At 69.5% G+C, this 18,778-nt stretch overlaps 2 protein-coding genes across 2 annotated transcripts; one reads left to right on the top strand and one right to left on the bottom strand.

Moving 5' to 3' along the window:
- Positions 1–21: 21 nt before the first annotated feature.
- TFAP4 (transcription factor AP-4) lies at positions 22–9,709 on the bottom strand. The gene is made up of 7 exons (XM_080556749.1): positions 8,587–9,709; positions 4,186–4,351; positions 3,891–3,989; positions 3,384–3,554; positions 2,932–3,069; positions 1,528–1,686; positions 22–1,406 (listed from the first exon to the last, which is right to left on the bottom strand). Exons 1-7 carry the CDS (start codon positions 8,673–8,675, stop codon positions 1,212–1,214), a joined length of 1,017 nt encoding a protein of 338 aa, XP_080412875.1. The 5' UTR covers positions 8,676–9,709; the 3' UTR covers positions 22–1,211.
- Positions 9,710–11,865: 2,156 nt separating this feature from the next.
- On the top strand, positions 11,866–18,217 carry GLIS2 (GLIS family zinc finger 2). Its single transcript, XM_080556412.1, is given in 8 exon segments — positions 11,866–12,109; positions 14,237–14,359; positions 14,361–14,427; positions 14,430–14,615; positions 14,770–14,946; positions 15,157–15,290; positions 15,518–15,636; positions 15,733–18,217. Coding segments are annotated over 7 exon segments (1,581 nt in total). The 5' UTR covers positions 11,866–12,109; positions 14,237–14,255; the 3' UTR covers positions 16,527–18,217.
- The last annotated feature ends 561 nt before the right edge of the window (positions 18,218–18,778 follow it).

The following is an 18,778-nucleotide window of genomic DNA, read 5'->3' as shown; positions in this document are numbered from 1 at the left end:
GACATAACGCTGGGGCAGAGCTTCTAAAAAACAAAGTACAAACTTTATTTTGTTTCTTTACAAAGGCACAAGCCTCTTTTTTTTTTTCACTTTCTTAACAAAATATAATAGCTTCTCAATGAACACAAAGACCTGAAAATCGTAAAAAAAAATACAAAAAAATGAAAGAAACCGAGAGAGAAACAGCTGTGGTGGGGGAGGAACCTACCAAATACCAACAAGGCTCTACACACGACTGGCCTAAAACCCTACAGCCAAACGGGGGGGTGAGGGGGGGCAGAGGCGGGGGGCAGAGGCGGGACAAAAGTGGGGCCCCCCCGCCCACAACGAAAAACAGAAGCGACACAACCACGAAACAGAAAAGCTCTTCTCACCTGACGAACCCCGCAAACCGGATTAAGTGCTTAAAGGAGGGAGGGGAGAGGGAAGGGGAGCCCCACAGGGCCGGCACCAAAAACGGAACCCCAAAACCCCATCCCCGCGGCGGGGCCGGGGCTGGGCGTGCCGGGCAGCCCGTGCTCCGACGAGCCGCATCCCGCTGGTGTTTGCTCTCGGGGTGGGTGGGAATCCTCGCCCCGGCACGGTGCAGGATGCTTGTGGGGAGCGGGAGCCGCGGCGGGGCAGGCGCACCCTGAGCCGGGGTCCCCGTCCCTCTGGGAGAACTGGTGCTGTGTCTGCGACCGCGTCGCTTGGAGTCTGCCCCCCCCTGCTTAAAAAAACGAAAAGTTTAAAACAAAACAAAAAGAGGTGGAAAGAAATCAAAATCCCAACCGACATCCCCCCCCCAGCCCCGGCGTCCCGAGGGAAACCCGGCTCCGGCCGGCACGGTGCCCGCTTGCCAGCGGGAACGCCGGGACCGGCTTTGGTTCTGCAGGATTTCCCGTGGGTGGGGGGCGAGTTTGATGAAACCGGGGGGCTGGGGGGGCTCTGACCCCCGCCCGGCCCAAACCCCGGCTGCACCCCGAGCCCCGGTTCCAGTTCTGTCCCCCCTCGAGTGCCCGCCGCCGCCCCCCCGCCCCGGCCCCCCCGGCTCCCCGCTCGCTGGGAAGTGAGCAGCGAACGTCGCCTGGTTCTAGCGCTCTGATTTACAGTATTGGAAAAAGGTCATAAAAGAGACCCAAATCGCATCGTATTTTTTAAAAATTTCAGCATATTCTCTGACGTTTCCCTCCCTCGCCCCGCTCCCCGCCCCGGCTGCTGGCCGGGGGGTGTCAGGGCAGTTCCCCTTCCCCCGAGGGGTCTTCTTTGCTCTGGTCCATGGAGTCACTGTCGTTGCCCTCCGTGTCGGAGGCGGTGTCGGAGGCGGAGGGCTCGGGGCAGGCGCGCGCGGGCGTCACGATGACGGCACGCCGCTGCTCCTCTTCCTGCAGCTGCTTCTCCTGCGTCCCCTCGATGTGCTGGATCGCCTGCCGGGGGCAACCGACGGCCGTCAGGACGGTGACACCCCCCTCGCGTCGGGTTTGGGGACCCCCACATCCCCGGGGCACCCTGTGGCGCTCCCCCCTGCAATGCCGCAGCCCTCCCTACCTGAACGATGGTGTCCAGGTTTTGCCGGGACGTGGAGACTGTGTTGATGACCGAGGACGGGCCCATGGTGACCACGGTGACGTGATGGGAGGGAGGCGGTGCTGGTACGATCACAGTGGGGTGGTGGGTGGGCGCTGGGGGACCGTGTGCTGGCAGGAGCTGGGCACAGAAGCAAACCCCCCTGTCAGCATGGCAAAGCCTCCCTCCGGGCGAGCATCTGGGGAAACCCCCCCACCCAGGGCGACAGCTCCTGCCCCAAACCCCTCGTCCCCTTTGCCTCTGCCCTACCCAGAGATGTGATCTGTAAGGGAACATCCCCAGGTCCCCGCACCCCAACACTGGTCTGCGCCCCGGACCGGCGCTGGGGGCCTCGTGGCCACCCTGACGCTGGTTATCAGGGACGGAAGCAGTGCCCTAACCCGTCCCTCCCGCTCGCAGCGGTGTTTTGCCGTGCTCCATGCCCAGTTTTCACTTGAGATAACTGTGACTCAAAGTGAGGATGGAACCAGAAGAGGGGCGGCCCCATAACTGCACACGGCAGGCAGGAGCCCCTGGAGCCGGGCAAGGCGGCGATGGGGAGCGCCGCTTGCCAAAAGGCCGTAAAAGCTCCATCAGCTGCTGCTCGCCCGTCCTGGATGGACACAAGAGGACGCCAGCTGAAAGCTGCAGTCAGCTTTGCTTTGGCAGAGCAGGAGGCATCCGGATGAACTGGAAGAATTCCTCCTCCCCCCCGTATCCTGAAGCTTTCGGTTTTCGGGCAGGCAGAGGCTTAAAGCCAGACCCGAGCGGCTGCTGCGCGCTCGCCCTGCTATCGTCCCGACCTGCTCAGCCGGGAACATGCCGCACCCCTCGAAGATCCCCACTAAAACAGCGGGTGCAAAGAGCTGCCCTCGCAGGAGGCTAAGGAGCCTTCGCCTAAAAATAGGCTGAACTTCCCCAGGAGGCGGCTGGGAGGGCTCCTGCAGGGAAGCATCTCTGCAGAAGCCAAACGACAGAGGAAGCCGGTTTTCCTCACTCCCTTTTACGCTCCCCACCCCTAGGGGTGAAGGCTCCTATCCCTGCAGTCCTGCTACTTCTGCCAGGCAGCGATGCTTGCCAGCACGCCTGCTGCCCGTCCCAGCCTTGCAGGCGACAGCGAGCAGTTTTGGCATCCCCAAAAATCAGCTGGAGTCCCCCAGTGAGACGTGAACCCTCAGCGCCAACCCCTTCCAAGCTCCCTAACACAGGTGCTTTGCCGGGACAGTGCTGCCCACCCCAGCCTCCCACAGGTGCCAAGCACATCATCAAACTGCCCTGACCCCTTGTGCTTCACCGCCCCGCGCATCCCGGGAGAAAGCCTGCAGGGACGGGGGCTGCCGGGGCGTCCCCGCAGCCAGGCAGGTGGTGGGATGCGTCCGCACTCACCTGGGTTCGGATCTGCTGCTCGCGCTCTAGCTTCTCCTGGTGCAGCAACCTCACCTGCTCCTGCTGCTGCTGGAGCTGCACTTGCTGAGCAATCACCTTCAGCTTCTCGGGGTACATGTGGGCCTCCAGGGAGCGAACCTGCCAGCAGAGAGGGCCCTGGCATGTTGGGGGAGCACAGCCCATGCCGTGCACGCTGCCCTGACCCGAGCTGGGATGTCCCCGGGCACGGAGCCACGGGGTGGACGATGTGGAGACAAGGCGGAGAGCGCACGGCCGAGCCTGGGGACAGCGAGCTGGACAGCGGAGCCCTCTCCTTACAGGAGGGGCTCGCTACAAGAGGGGCTCGTCCCAGCCACGCAGCCGGACCCGCACCATCTCCAGCATCCCCACGGCACAGCCCGCTAGAGGGCGAGCCCGCCCCGCGCACGGCCGGCTCCGTCCCGCGGCCTCACCTGCTCCTCCAGCATCATGCGGACCGAGCGCTCCTTGTCCAGCTGCTGCCGGAGCTCGATCATCTCCCGCCGCAGGTCCTCGGCCTTCTCGTCCTCCCAAATGTCCGGCGAGCCGATGCCCTCGTCTTTGTCCTCCGCCCGTCGCCGCTTCGGGGAGGAGCCGCTGAACTCCTGCCACGGGGACATGGTGTCAGGGGACGGGGCCCAGCCCTGGCGCTGCCCTCCTCTCCCAGCCCTCCACCCGGACCAGGGCTGGGCAGTGCCACCCCTGTGGCCATCCCCAGCACACCCCAGGGCTCCCCACAAGGGAAGGGGCTCCTGGGGACACGTGCAGCGTGTGGGGTCAGTGCCTCCATCCGCTCCCCCGGCCTGCCAGGAGGGCAGGGCATCTCCCCCCCCTCCATGTCCTAGGACGGACCCCGAGGAGCAGCAGCGAAGTGCTGAGCAGCGGGAACCGTCCCTTCCCCAACCCCCAGGACCGTCCCCTCCCAGCGCCTGGGGCAGCACCTGGATGAACCGCTTGAGCTGGGTGTTCTGCTGCAGTAGCCGGGTCTTCTCCTGCTCCAGGGAGAAGATGTACTCCGCCGTCTGCTGGAGGATGGCCGCCTGCGGGAGAGCCGGCGGGGCGGTGAGGCAGCAGTCACGGTCCCTCCCCGAGCCCCCTGCCCCGCACCTCCCCTGGGATTTCCCTGCAGCCAGCGCCCCACTTTGCCCTTCTCAGGCATCACCCCACAAGCAGTGTAGGAAACCACAAGGTGCGGGACCGACACCTGCGTCACCCATCGCCGCAGCCCCGGCTCACCTTGCTGAGCTTCTCCCCGTCCGTGTGCGGGATGAGGGTTTTCAGCGACTGGAAACCAGCGTTGATGCTCTGCATCCGCCTTCGCTCGTTGCTGTTGGCGATCTCCCTGCGTATCCGCCGCTCCTGGTCCCGCTGGGTCTCCGGAGTCAACGGGATGTTGGCCAAGCTGCGAGAGAGGTTGGGTGTTAGAGGTGGGGGGGGCTGCACCCCCGTGCGTCCCCCAGGGACCGGCCGTTTGTGCTCTGCATCCCCAGCACCGCACTGTCTCGATTTGCACCCCCGAGCGGCGGAAAGGATGGGGAACACCGTGGGGAGAACCCTCCGGGAGGGCAGACCCGAATCCCGACAGCACGGCCAGAGCTGAGCCCGCGGGGCGAATGCTCCAGCTGCAGGCAGGTGGGGTGCAGCGCAACCTCTGTCCTGTGCAGGACGGGGAGAGGCTGCGTGACGCTGCCGTCAGGGCAAGCTGGCAATGCTCCCGTACCCACAGGGCTCCAGAAAGCTCCGGAAAGCCGGGAGGAAGGGGGACTGACGGACACCCCGTGAGCAAAGACGGCCTGTCCGGGGCCACATGCGGGTGCCTGCTCCGCCGGCATCGCCTCTGAGCAGCCGCGGGGCCGTGCCACGCTGTGCCCACGCGCTGGCAGGGGCCGCGGGACCCCGCGCGGGCGGGAGGGCGAGGCCGCCGGCTGCATCCCCGCGGGGCCGGCCAGCGTGTGTGGCCCCGGGAAGGCGGCTCCCTCCGCCCCGCTGATGGCTTCCAGATGACAGCTCCCAGCGGAGAAGCCCCCGTCCCGCCCGAAGCCGCAGCTCCCGCCTGCTTCCTGCGCGCCCTCGCCCCACAGCTGGGCCGGGAAACACCGCCGGCCACCGCCAACGTGCCCCGGCCGGGCGCTGCACCCTGGTGAAGCCCAGGGCTGGGGGGGTCCCGGTTCTTCCCCCCGGCTCGGCTTCTTCAGCAGCCCCAAGGTGGTGCGGGGAGCAGGGAGACTGAATCCTGGCAAGCAGTGGTCAATAAATGAGCAGAACAAAAGGGGATCCGCGGCGGGAGGGAAGGGGCAGCACGCGCACCCTGTGCCTCCTGACCCCGTGGGGTGCTGGCACGCCAAGGACAGTGACGGTGGCACGGGGCAGCGAGCAGGGCGGCGAGCAACACGGAGCCCTGAATGCTGGGGCGACAGCCAGGCACCGAGACCAAAGCAGGCGACGTGTGCCGCAGCCTGCCCCCGCCGCCAGGCGCCCAGCTCCGTGCAGAGCCGGGGCTAGGAAAGCTGCGAAATGCCGAAGACAAAACAGAGGGGACAGGCGGCCGGCACGAGGCGAGATAAGAGGGGCTTTGGCCTTCCCCTGCAGGCAGCAGCGCCGTGCACGGCCCCAGCCTGCGTTTTAACATGCGTCCAGGTGCCAAGCAGCGCCGGGGCTGACGCCACGGTGCAGGCACAGCGAGCCGAGCCTCCCCGCCGCCTCTCGCCCCTCGTCTGCATCGCGCCGGGTGCGGGGCCATGGTGTTATCTTCAGCTCCAGCACGGGGAGCCGGGACCGTGCCACCGAACGCCTCGCTCAGGCTGGGAAGCAAAGCCGTGTGTCTGGGGAAGGTCCTGGCTCAGCCCACGGGGACGGGGAAGACGCTGGTGCCTGGCTGCCCAGACAGCGCCGTGGTGCAGGCTGGCGCTGGGTGAGGAGCACTGGAGGCACCGGATCCCCCGGCACAGCTCCGCAGGGGTGCCCCGGGGCTCTGCATGGGTCCTGGGGCTCTGCCCCGCATGTGCCCATCGTGGCCGTTAGGACGCGGCGCGACGTTGGGGCAGCCACAGCAGTGGGCACGGGCTCACGTCCCCTCGTCGTGGGGACAACCCTGCCGAGAGCGAGCGTGGAGGCTGCCAGGGTCACCATCCCTCCTCAAGGGCAGGATCTGCCCCTCGTCATCCTGCACTGATGCCTCTCAGGCCCGAGGGCCACCAGCTGCAAGCCCACAAGGGGAATTAGATGGGGATGTTTCAGGCCGGGCAGCGCGGAACCAGTTTCTTAAATACAAGAAAAGGAGGAAGAGCCCGTTTCCTCACCAGCAGACCTCTCGTAACCTTCCCCAGCTGCTCTTCCTGGGAAGAGACCTAAAAAGTGACAGCTAAATACAGAAAGGGGAAAAAGAAAGGCCTCGATTCAGAAGCTGTCCTGGCGCCCAGTGCCGCCCTGGGAGCAGGCTCCACACCGGCATCTCCACACGGTGCTCGGCTGCTGCCTGCCCGCACCTGCCCACGGCGGCCGTGCTGCAGCCAGAGGGACGGGGGCAGAGCCCCGAGCGGGGCAGATCCAGCCCCAGCTCCAGCCCCGCCGTGCTGGGACGCACCAGCAGCGCACCCGGGCTCTCCCTTCCTGCTCCGGCCGCTCCTGTGCACGGAAGCGCTTGTGCCATAAAAGCCACGGCGGGGAGAAGCCCCGGGGTGCCCACAGCCCCCACCCCGTGCCGCGGGTGCACCCGGACACGAGGCGTGGGCTGGGCGGGTAGAATTTGATCCTTCCCTCTCCAGCTGCATGGCTGTACCCACGTGGGACCTGGCGGGGACACCAACGCTCGCATGGACCTCGAGGAAAGCAAAACCACAGGGGATCAAAGCCGGCCGCCACCACACAACTCATGAGGACGTGCCGGGGCTCTGCGGGCGCCCCGCTGTGCCAGCCCGTGTTTGTCGGTGCCTGCAGCTCCCAGCCTGGGCTGCACCGGTGGGCTGGATGTCCCCGAGCTCGGGGTGTTCCCAAGCTCGGGGTGTCCCCAAGCTCCCAGGCTGGGTGTTGCTGCACTCTTCAAGCTCTCAGGCAGGGTGTCCCCGAGCTCAGGGTTTACCCGAGCACCCTGAGCTCGCCAGCTGGGTGTCCCCAAGCTTCCTGAGCTCACAGGTATGGCATCCCTGGGGCTACCCATGCACGCAGGCAGGGTAGGGCATCCCCAGGCTCGAAGGCAAGGTGTCCCCGAGCTCCCCAAGCTTGCAAGCAGGACGCACCCAGGTTCCCCGAGCTCCCAGGCAGGGCGTACACACGGTCCCCAAGCCTGCACGAAGGGGATAGTGTCCCCGAACTCCGAGGCAGGGTGCACCTGCGTCCCCCAAGCTCGCAGGAAAGGCAGGGTGTCTCCAGGCACGTGGGCAGGGCATCCCCGAGCTCCCCAGGCTCACAGGCAGGGTGTCCCCAAGCTCCCCGAGTTTGCAAGAGGGGCGCACCCCGGCTCCCCGAGCTCACGGGCAGGGCGTCCCGGAGCTCCCCAAGCTCACAAGGAGGGCGCACCCCAGCTCCCCGAGCTCACGGGCAGGGCGTCCCGGAGCTCCCCAAGCTCACAAGGAGGGCGCACCCCAGCTCCCCGAGCCCCCCGGGGGCAGCACCCGCCTCCCCAGGCCGTGCGCCCCCGAGCTCCCCGCGCCCTGGGGCAGGCCCGGGCACCCCCCAGCCCCTGTAGGGGGCCACGTCCACACGGCGCCCACGCCGCAGCCGGGCCTGGGGCCGTGTGGGTGTCGGTGTGCGTGTGTATATGTGTGTGCACATGTGTGTGTGTGTGTGTACATGTGTGTGAGTGCACATGTCTGTGTGCGTGTGCGCGGGGGCCCGGCAGAGGCCCGAGCAGGCCCCGCGCAGGGCCGGGCCGCCATGGAGCCGCGTGGGGACCCGCCGGGGCCGCACCCGGGCCGAGGGCGGGGCGGAGGGGCCGGGGCCGGGACCGGGGCCGGGATCGGGGCCGCCATCCCCTTCCTCCTCCTCCTCTCCGTCCTCGTCCTCCCGCGGCCGGGCCCGTGCCCGCCGCAGCCGCCCCCCCCGCCCCCCCCCCCACCCCCGGGGGCGGCCTCGCTTTGTGCGGCGGGGCCCCGCGGATCGCGGCCGGGCTCCGCACTACAAGTCCCGGCAGCCCCGGGCCCGGCCCGCCTCCTCCGGGAGGGCTGCAGAGTCACGGCCGGGCCCGCAGTAAACACACCCCCCCGGCCCCGCCGCACGCCCCCCGCCGCCGCCCCCCCGGCCCCGCCGCCCGCCGCCGGGGCGCCCCCGGGCCCCCTCCTCCTCCTCCTCCGGGCTCCGCTGCCCCCCATCCCCGTCCCCGGGGGGCACGGGGCGGCCCGGTGCCGCCCCCCCTCTGTCTCCCCGCCGCCCCAGCACCACCAGCAGCGGCGGCGGGGCCCCCCCGGAGGCCGCATGGCCGCTGGCGGGGCCCGGCCCCATGTGCGCGGCGCCCCCGGGCGCGCACCCACGTGCGGAGCGGCGGCCCCGGGAGCGCGGCTGGGGGCGGGGAGGGGGGGGGAGTAATACAGAGAAATTTTTTTTTTTTTAAAAGCATAAAATAATAATAATAATAAAAAGAAAAAAAGAGAGAGAGAGAAAATGGTGGAAAGGGGCAGAAGCGCGGGGAGAGCCGTGCCCCACCTGCAGAGCCCGCCGATGACCTCCTTCTCGGATTTCCTGAAGTGCTGCAGGGAGGGCATCTTCGGGGCGGGCACCATGAAGTACTCCATGCCGGGCTGCTCGGCCGCCGGGCCGGGCTGGGAGCGGCGTGCGGGGCCGGGCGGTGCGTGTGCGGGTGTGAGTGTGCGTGTGCGTGTGTCTCACAAGGCGGGAAACAGCTGGGGAGAGCACAGCAGCGCTCCCTCCCCCGGCGGCGCCGCCTCCGCCAGCCACCGGCCCATGTAAACAAAGGACGGCGCGGGCTCCGCCGGGGAGAGGGGGGAGAGGGGCTTCGGGGGGGCGAAGGGGGCTCGGGGCGGGGGTGTAGAGGGGGAGCCGGGGCGCTGCGGGGATCGCAAGGGCTCGCGGGCGGCCTGGCGGGCGGTGCGTTGCCCGCAACGCCCCGGCCGCCGTCCCCGTGCCCGTGCCGTGCTGCCCCGACGCGTGCTGGCCGAGCAGGGCCCCGGCGCGGCCGGTGGCACCCCCGGGATTGTGGCCTGCCGGGTCCTGGCATCGTCCCGTCCGACCCTGTCCCGTCCCGTCCTACCCCATCCCGTTCTTTCCTGTCCCCATCCTATCCCTGTCCCGTCCTGTGCCACCCCCAACTGACCTTATCCTGCTCTGTCCTGTCCCATCCCGTCTGGCCCTATCCCATCCCGTCTGGCCCTATCCCTATCCCATCCCTATCCCATCCAGCACCACCCCCTCCTGACCATATCCTGCTGTCCTAACTCCATCCCATCCTATCCGACCCTATCCCATCTGAACGTATCCCATCCAACCCTATCCCATCCTTTCCTGTCCCCATCCCATCCCATCCTATCCCATCCCATCCTTTCCTATCCCCATACTATCCCTATCCCATCCTGCATCACCCCCTCCTGACCATATTCTGCTGTCCTGTCCCCATCCCATCCCATCTGACCCTATCCCATCTGAACGTATCCCAGCCAACCCTATTCCATCCTTTCTTGTCCCTGTCCCATCCTGTCCTACCCCATCCCATCCTTTCCTACCCCCATTCCATTCCTATCCCATTCTGTGCCACCCCCCCAACCCTATCCTGCTCTGTCCTGTCCCCATCCCAGCCTATCCCATCTCATCTGACCCTATCCCATCCTTTCCTATCTCCGTCCCATCCTGTCCCAGCCCAGCCCAGCCCAGCCCATCCTTTCCTATCCCATCTGACTCTATCCCATCCTTTCCTATCCCATTTGGCTCTATCTGCTCTGTCCTGTCCTCATCCCGTCCCATCCCATCCTATCCCATCCTGTCCTACCCTATCCCATCCTGTGCCACCCCCACCTGACCCTATCCTGCTCTGTCCTGTCCCCATCCCATCCCATCCAAACCTACCTCATTTGACCCTATCCCATCCTTTCCTATCCCCATCCCATCCCTATCCTATCCTATGCCACCCCATCCGATCCTATCCCTGTCCCATCCTGTCCCCATCCCATCCTGCCCTGTCCCATCTGACCCTATCCCATCCTACCCCATCCTTTCCTATCCCCATCCCATCCCTATCCCATGCTGTGCCACCCCCACCTGATCCTACATTCTCTGTCATGTCCCCATCCCATTGTATCCCATCTGACCCTATCACATCCCATTGTATCCCATTTGACCAAATCCCATCCGTTCATATTCCTGTCCCATCCTCTCCTACCACATCCCATCCCATCCTTTCCTATCCCCATTCCATCCCCGTCCCATCCTGTGCCATCCCCTCCTGACCCCATCCCATCCCGTCTGTCCCCATCCCAACCCACCATATCCCATCTGACCCTATCCCATCCTATCCCATCCTTTCCTATCCCCATCCCATCCCTATCCTATCCTCTGCCACCCCCACCTGATCCTATCCTGCTCTGTCCTGTTCCCATCCCATCTGACCCTATCACATTCCGTGCTATCCCATCCCATCCTATCCCATCCGACCCTATCCCATCCCATCCTATCCTATCTATCCCTATCTCATTATCCCATCCCATCCTATCCCATCCCATCCTATCCCATCCCATCCTATCCTATCCCATCTATCCCTATCCCATTATCCCATCCCATCCTATCCCATCCCGTCCTTTCCTATCCCTGTCCCATCCCTATCCCATCCTGTGCTACACCATCCGATCCTATCCCCATCCCATCCTGTCCTATCCCACCCGGTGCCACCCCATCTGATCCCATCCTGCCCTGTCCCATCTGTCCCCATCCCATCCTTTCCTACCCCCATCACATCCCAACCACCCTATCCTTGTCCCATCCTGTGCCACCCCATCTGACCCTGTCCCCCTCTGTCCTGTCCCCATCCCCATCCCCATCCCACCCCATTCCGTCCCCGTGGGGCTGCCAAATGGGGCTGGGGGGGGGAGGTGGGGGGGGCCTTGTGGGGGGGGTGGGCTCCGAGCACTTGTGGGGCTCAGAGGTGGCTTTGGGGACCACGGGGCTCACGGCACAGTGGGATTTTGGGAGGCCCCACAGGGGGACGGTGGTGTACGGGGGGGGGGGGGGCACATTGGTGACAACTCCCCTGGGGGGGCACAACGCCGTGGCGGATGTCCCCGGGGGGGCTGGAAGCCACCCGCCACGGGGCTGTGCCCCGCTTTCAGCTCTGCCCCCCCCCCCCAAACACACGCGTGGGGCGTGACAGCGGGGACACCCCCCCGCGGCCCTGCAGCCGGGCCGAGCCGCCACATCCTGCCTGCGGAAGGAGCCCCGGGGACAACCCCCCCGTGTGCCCCCCCCCCCCCCCGCCCCATCCCGCCCCCTTCCCCTCCCTCCCTCCCTCCCTCCCTCCTCCAGGCGCACCGCGGGGGGGTGACGTCATAGGGAGGCCCTGCCAGGCCGTGACGTCACGGAGCGGCGCTGGCGTCACGCGGGAGATTCGCCCCCCCCCCCCCCCCCCTCCCACCCGAGTTCCCCCGAGCAGGGGAGGGGGGGGGCGGGCCGGGGGGATTCGCTTCCTGCATCCGGAGGGGGGGGGTCCCCGCGCCACGTCCCCCCCCCCTCCTCCTCTTCTTCCCCCCCCCCCCACGCGTGACACCGGGCACGGCCACAGCCCCCCCCCCCCCCGCGGGGCAGCAGCGTCCACGCGTGTGCGCGTCCCCGCAGCGGGGCTCCCCCTTCCCCCTCCCCCCGCCGCTTTCTCCGTGTCCGCGTGTGTCCGTGTGTCCGTCCGTGTGCCCCCCCCCCCCCCCAACCCGCAGCCCCCCCCCGGCCCCCGGGGCGGGCCCAGGCATGCGCTCAGCTCCCACCCGCGAATGGCTGCCGGGGCGGCGGCGCGGCGGGGCCGGTCCTAGCGGGGCGCTCGGTGGGGCGGCCATAAATCACGGCGGGCAGAGCCCCCGCCCCGCCCCGGGGCTGCCGGCCGGCCGGGGGGGGCCCCGCCGTTCCCACCGCCCCCGGCCCCGGCGCTCGGCGCCTCGCAGATGTGGCGGAGCCGCCCGCTGGCCCCGCGGCGGGGGGGGGCCGTGCGCCAAGCCCCGCGCTGAGCCGCCCGCAGGTAGGCAGCGGTCCGGGGGGGGGGGGGTGATGGTGATGATGGTGCCGGTGGTGCCGGTGCTGCTGGTGGGTCCCCCCCCGGACGCGTGACAGCCCCCCCAGGGGGCTCCCGGCGTGCCCCCCCCCCCCCCGCAAGCCGCTCGCCTTTTGTGTCACCCACCCGTGACCGCGTCCTCCCTCCGGCTCCGTCCTTGCGCTGCTGGCGGTGGCGGGGGGGGGGGATGCTCGGGGCTTTATTTATCCGGGCGGCGATTTATTTATTTATTTATTTATTTATTTGTAGGGGGGGGGGGGGGGCGGTGATGTCACCCCGTCGCTGGGTCTCCCCCCCCTCCACGATCCCCCCACTGCCCGGAGCGGGGTGGCTGCTGTGGGCTGCCCGGGGACCCCCGGCTGTCCCCGCAGCGAGGCCGCGGGAGGCTTTGGCGGCCCCCCAACCCCCGGAGCCATTTCAGCTGCCCGACAGAAGCCGCTTCCCCCTGACCCCCCCCCCAACGGCACCCCACGAAACCCGTCCCGAGTGGGGTGGGGACACACACGGGGACAGAGCGGGGGCCGCCCGCTGTTGGGCACCGGCCTGGCACAGGGCCGCGTCCCGGCAGCGTTTGGGTTCGTCGCCCCCCCAGACCCCACCCGTGTCCCCCCCCCCCGCCCCGCGAGGCTCCATCGCCGCATCCCCGCGTGGGGCGGGGGCCGCGGGTGGCAGGAAGAGGAAGCGGCCCCAGACGTGGGTTTGGGCGTTTTAAAGAGCCTGGGGCTGCGCCGCTCCCCTGGCCCCCCCGTGTCCCGACCCCCCCCCCCCGTGGGGTCAGCCCCCACGCCGCACACCCGGCTCCCCCCCCCGCAGTGCGTGCCGTGGGGCCCCGCGCCCGTGGGTGCCGCCTGCCCGTCCTGGGGGTGCAGGGAGAGGCTGGGGGGGGGGGGCTCAGGGCAGCGCCCCAACTATGGGGCAGGGGGGGCTCTGCCCCCCCCAGCCCCCCAGCTGCAGTGGGGCAGGCCCCACGGCCCCCGTGGGGGGGGGGGCACCACCCTATGCAGCCCCCCCTCCCCCAGCTGCTATGGGGCGGGAGGGAGCTCACCCCCATGGGGCCAGCCCCACAGCCGGACGGGGGGGGGGGCGAGGCGGGGGGTGTCTGTGTGTGTGCGGTGGGGGGGGGTCTCCCCACCCCCGCGGCCGGGCCCCCCTGCGTGTCCCCCCCCCGCGGCTCCTCCGCATTCCTCAGCGTCTGCGCCGCGCTGGAGCCCGGCCAGCGCGGGGGGGCCCCGGCGGCGGGGCAGGGCGGGGGCCGGGCCCCCCGGGGCGGCGGCAACGGCAGCGGGGAGGGGGGGGGGGGGGGGCGTGGGTGTGTTTGTGGGGGGGGGGGACGCCGGGGGGGGCCCCACGGTGCCACGTGTGCTGGGTGCGCTGCGCCCCCTGCCCGGCCCCACGCCCCCCCCCCCCCCCCGCGCGCACACACCGGGATGGAGGAAAAAGGGGCTGGGGAAAGGGGAGGGGGGGGCACCGGGGAAGAGGGGGGGGGGTGGGAAGGGGCGGGGGGGGGGGCGAGGAGGAGCCGGGGGGGGGCCCCGAGCCGAGCCGCGGGCAGCCCCTGCCCGGCCCCAGCGGCGGAGGGGCCCCGGCGGGGGAGGAAGCCGGGGCTGGGGGCCAACGCGCTCGGGTCACGGCGGGGCTGGAGCCGCCGCCGCCCCTGGGAAAGGGCGGGGGGGGGCTGCGGGGGGGGGGGCACCGCGGGAGGTGGGGGGGGCCCGGCGGCCACCCCCGTAGGCGCAGGGGCGGGGGGGGTCGCGGGGGAATCCCCGGGGGGGGGGGGCGGGGAACGGGGCCGTGTCCGCCCCGGGGGGATGGGGATGGGGATGGGGATGGGGTCGGGCACGGCCCCGCGCCCCCCCCCCCCCCCTCCTCCGTGCCCCCCCCGTCGCCCCCGCGCTGCGCCCTGCCCTTTGCCCGCCGCGGGAGGGGACACCGGGACACGGGGACACCGGCACGGCCCCGGCCCCGTGCCAGCGCCCCGCGGCCTTGAGCCCGTGCCAGACCCCCCCCCCCCCCCCCCCGCGGCGGGGGGCCGGGCCGGGCGATGCGGTGGTGACCCCCCCCCCCCAAACACCGTGCCGTCCTCCTTCCCCGCAGCCCCCCGCCCGCCGCCGCCATGCATTCGCTGGACGAGCCGCTGGACCTGAAGCTGAGCATCTCCAAGCTGCGGGCCGCCCGGGACAAGCGGGAGCGGGGCCCCCCCTGCGCCCGGCCCCGCGCCCCCCCCGCGCCAGGACGCCCCGCCGGCCGGGGAGAGCCGGGGCTCGGCGCGGGGGGGGGCGCCGGGCGGGGGCCGGCCCCCGGCCTCCTCGCACACTCCAAGCTGCTGGAGAAGCGGGACGGGCGCTTCCCCCCCGTGCCCGTCATGGACCTGAGCCTCTCGCCCCCCCCGGGCGTGGAGTCCCCGGGGGGCAGCGCCCCGCTGTCCCCCGAGCGGCCGGGGGCGAGCGACCTGCCCCTGCCCGCCGTCCCCCACGTGAGTACGGCCGGGACCCCCCCCCCTCTCCACCTGCACGACCCCCCTCCTGGCATCCCCGAGCCGCCCCATTTCTTTTTTTTGGGTCGGGGGGGGGGATGGCCCTGCGGGCTGGCCCCCTCCCCGACCGCCGTCCCCCTGGGTTCTGCCGCAGGATTTCCAGTCCCTGCGCTACATCGACGGCATCCCCAGCTCCTTCCAGTTCTTCCTGCCGCTCAGCGCCGGGGGGGCCCTGCACCTGCCCTCCTCCGCCTTCCTGCCCCCCCCCAAGGACAAGCGCCTCTCCCCGGAGCTGCCCCTGCCCAAACAGCTCGTCTGCCGCTGGTCCAAGGTCAGCTGGGGGGGGGATGTGGGGCTGGGGGGCAGCCGATATAGGGCTGGAGGAGGGGGCTGATGCGAGGGGTTGTTTCGTTTCCCCAGCCCCTCACGGTGAGCACAGGGCACGCACGGGAGTCGGGGGGTCCTCAGGGATGGGGACTTGGAGGGGGATGGAGGGTCCCCAGCCCTCCCCCCACCCTCACCCCCAGCCTCCTGCCCGCAGTGCAACCAGTTCTTCGACCTCCTGCAAGACCTCGTGGACCACGTCAACGACTTCCACGTCAAGCCCGAGAAGGACGCGGGGTACTGCTGCCACTGGGAGGGCTGTGCCCGCCACGGCCGGGGCTTCAACGCCAGGTGGGTGCGGAGGGGGGGGGGGGGACACACCTCGGGCTCCATGGGGGACTTTGGGGCTGGGGGCGCAGCGCTGCACCCCCGGGCAGGGCTGGGCTGTGAGGGTGGATGGCGCTGGGTGACCGCACCGGGTGTCCCCGCGAGCTGTGGTAGGTGGCAAAGTGGGGTGGGCGGGGGGCGTGGGTTTGGGGTCGCGCCCGGCCCCCCCCAGCTGACGGCTGCGGGTGCAGGTACAAGATGCTGATCCACATCCGGACGCACACCAACGAGAAGCCGCATCGCTGCCCCACCTGCAACAAGAGCTTCTCCCGCCTGGAGAACCTGAAGATCCACAACCGCTCGCACACAGGTCAGGGTGCGGGGCCGGAGTGTGGGGGGGGTGGCCTGGCGGGGGGGTGGCGGAGGCGTCCGGCCCCGCCAGACCCGGTGCTATGCCGTCCCGCAGGCGAGAAGCCCTACATCTGCCCCTACGAAGGCTGCAACAAGCGCTACTCCAACTCCAGCGACCGCTTCAAGCACACCCGCACCCACTACGTGGAGAAGCCCTACTACTGCAAGATGCCGGGCTGCCACAAGCGCTACACGGACCCCAGCTCGCTCCGCAAGCACATCAAGGCCCACGGCCACTTCGTGTCCCACGAGCACCAGGAGATGCTCAAGGGCCACCCACCCCCCAAGACGCCCCTGGGCTCGGCGGACGTGCCCTACGTCAACGGGGCGCAGCTCGTCATCCCCAACCCCGCCGCCCTCTTCGCCCCCCACGGGCTGCCGGGGCTGCCCATCCCGCTGGCGCCGGCCCCGCTCGACCTGAGCGCGCTGGGCTGCGGGGCGGGGGGCTCGGGGGGGCTGCCCGCCCTGCCCGGCCCCGCGCTGCCCCTCAACGGCGGCCCCCTGAACTTGGCCAAGAGCCCGCTGCTGTCCTCGCCCTTCGCGGCTGGCGGCCTGGGGCTGCCCGTCATGTCGCTGCTGGCCGGCGGGGCCAAGGCCGAGGCCGAGAAGGCGGCGGGGGCCGAGGGCCGCAAGGGTGGCAAGGGGCCGGAGAGTCGCAAGCCGGGCTGCGAAAGGACGGAGCTGGGGCGCCTGCGGGCCCCCCCCGAGAGCCTGGCGCTGCTGCCGGGGGCTGTGCTCGACCTGTCGGCTGGCATCGGGGCGGCGAGCAGCCCCCCCGAGGCGCTGCCGCCTGGCTGGGTCGTCATCCCACCCGGCTCCCTGCTGCTCAAGCCGGCCGTGGTGAATTGAGGAGCCGGCCCCGCTCCCGAAAACGGGGGGGGGACACGCCAAGACCCCCGGTGCTGCCTCTGCCAGCAGCGGGTCTGCGCACGATTCTAACCTTCACGAAAGAAGATCGGACTCTTCTGAGAATAGCAATAATCCCTCGGCGCACAGAGCCAGCTGCGACCCCGTGCTGCTGCTCGACGTGAGCGCCACGGCCCCGCGGGGTGGGCCTGGGGGCCCTGCTCTGCGCCCAGCCCCGGCCTCGGCAGCCGGAGACGCCGCTATTTATTTATCGACCAGACCCCTGCTCTGACGGGGCCCCTGTTGGGCTCTTCTGCTGTCGCTGACTTGGCGTCTCCCTGCCCGAGGCCTCGGCCCCGCCGGTGCCAGCCCGGGGCTGCCGTGGGGACAGCAGGGTGACAGCTCGGGGGCTGCTCCCGCGGCTCCTGGGTGCCCGTCCCCAAACGCCCGCTCCGCGGCTGGGCCACCCCGCGCCGCCTCCCCGGCCCTCCCCGTGACAAGGCACACGGCCGCGTGTGCCGCTCGCCGCACCGGCTCCGCACCGGGGCAGAGCCACTGTGTTTAGCTATGTTCATACCTAACCATGTAACGCAAGCGCATGCAGGCAGCGCAGGCAGGGTGCCTGGCGCGGGCAGGGCTGCGGGCAGCTGCCAGCGGCACGTTGGCACCGGGTGGCTCGGTGCCGTGCCGGCTCCCTGGGGCCCCAACGGGGCGGTGTTTTCTCCTGGCATGGCCGGGCCACCCTGCCTGGCAGGGGACCCACAGGGTGTCCTGCCGTGGGACAGGCCAGCCCCACAGCAAGCTTCTGAATGTGCCCCCCACGCCGTGGGGCAGCACCGGTGCAGGCTAGGTGCTGCAAATTGCCCAGGCTCTGTGCAGCGCAGGCAGAGCCCATCCCGGCCCAGGCGTCGTGGCAAAACGGAGATTTTGGGCAGCCCCAGTACGGCTGGGCAGACAGGGCCCCTGCTCGGCTCTGCCAGCAGCACCAAGAGGCAGGAGCCTCGGGGATGGGGACCCCACGGAGGTGCCCTGAGGCCCCTTGAGCTCCATCCCTGCTCCCCCAGCCCCGACCCTCCCTCTCTGAGGGACCGCTCGCACTCACCCGGGGCCACGACCACCCCCAGCACGGGGGCCAGCTCTCCCTGACCGCTCCCACGGCACCGGTGCCTCTCTCGCCCCGGTGCGCACAGGGGGGTCCTGCGTACCTCGCCCTGCCCCGGGCAGGACCCCTGCCCATGGCTTTCTCCGAACCGGGGGTCTCCCCGACCCTGACCCAGCTGCAAGGAGCCCCACGAGGGGCCCAGGCTCGGGGAGGGGAGCGCTCCCCGGCCGCACGCCCCGCGGGGAGCCGGTCTCCCCGTGCTCACCGTCCTCGGGCCGGGGCGCGGCGGCCACCTGGCACTGCCACAGCATGGCATTCGGCCATCGACCAGGCCTCCCCGGCCGGTGTACGTTTTCTTGCTCGTTTGTTGGTTTGTTGTTGCACATTCCAGGACATCAGTATTTTAACGGTCTCTAAGTGCCTTTCTATTGTAGTTTCTGGGTTGTTTTTATTTTCCTCCTGTTGGGCTCCATCGCTGTTAGCATAGAGTTTAAGGACTACAGAAGTAAGAGATAAGCTAACGACTATAACACTATATTCCTCCATGGGAGAGGAAGTTTATTAAGAAAACAATAAAGCGAAGTTGAAGTAAGTTCCTGTTTCAGTCTGTGCCCGGGGCTCGAGGGCAGCGAGGAGCCCGAGTTGGGGACAAAGTACTGAGCTCGTGCCAGGGGACAGAGGGGTGACACCAGCACGCTCTCCTTGGGGCTGGGGTCCTGGGGCACGGCTGGCTCTGCCTGGCCTCCCTGGGGGGCTGAGCCCCCTCCAGGGGCCGCAGCGAGGACAGCCCCCCTGTGTCCCCGCACGGCTCCTTGCTGCTGTGCCCCAACCCAGCGCCTGCCCTTGCTGCCTGTCTGCACGCAGCTCCCAGCTCTCACGTGGTCCAGAGCCAGAGGCATGTGTGCAGTCCGGCCAAGAGCATCCAACCCCCCACTAAAATAGCTCCTGCGGCCTTCCCGGGCGTGATCTGTGCGCTGGCAGCCCTCGCTGCCCTGAGGCCCAGCTGGGGACACCCCTCCTTCCTCCTCCACCTTCCGTCATCCGCAGGACAGGACGCAGCCCGTGCCAGTCCCTTGCGTCTGGGTCGTGTTTTCTTGCTGTGCGCCGAGGGCCAGGGCACAGCAGCAGGGCAGCGGCAGCACCAGGGCCGCCC

This window comes from Anser brachyrhynchus (assembly GCF_964034855.1).
Source record: "Anser brachyrhynchus genome assembly, chromosome: 15".
Lineage (NCBI taxonomy): Eukaryota > Metazoa > Chordata > Aves > Anseriformes > Anatidae > Anser > Anser brachyrhynchus.
The sequence above is the reverse complement of the archived record's forward strand: the minus strand, read 5'-3'. Positions and strand labels throughout refer to the sequence as shown.

Bases quoted from the DNA above. Each gene is read 5' to 3' on its own strand.
- TFAP4 (XM_080556749.1), bottom strand. From the start codon at position 8,675: ATGGAGTACTTCATGGTGCCCGCCCCGAAGATGCCCTCCCTGCAGCAC. The intron at 3,990-4,185 runs GTGAGCCGGGGC...GCTCTCCCGCAG, and splicing joins ACGGGGAGAAGCTCAGCAAG to GCGGCCATCCTCCAGCAGAC. The intron at 1,407-1,527 runs GTAGGGAGGGCT...TGCCCCCGGCAG, and splicing joins ACCTGGACACCATCGTTCAG to GCGATCCAGCACATCGAGGG.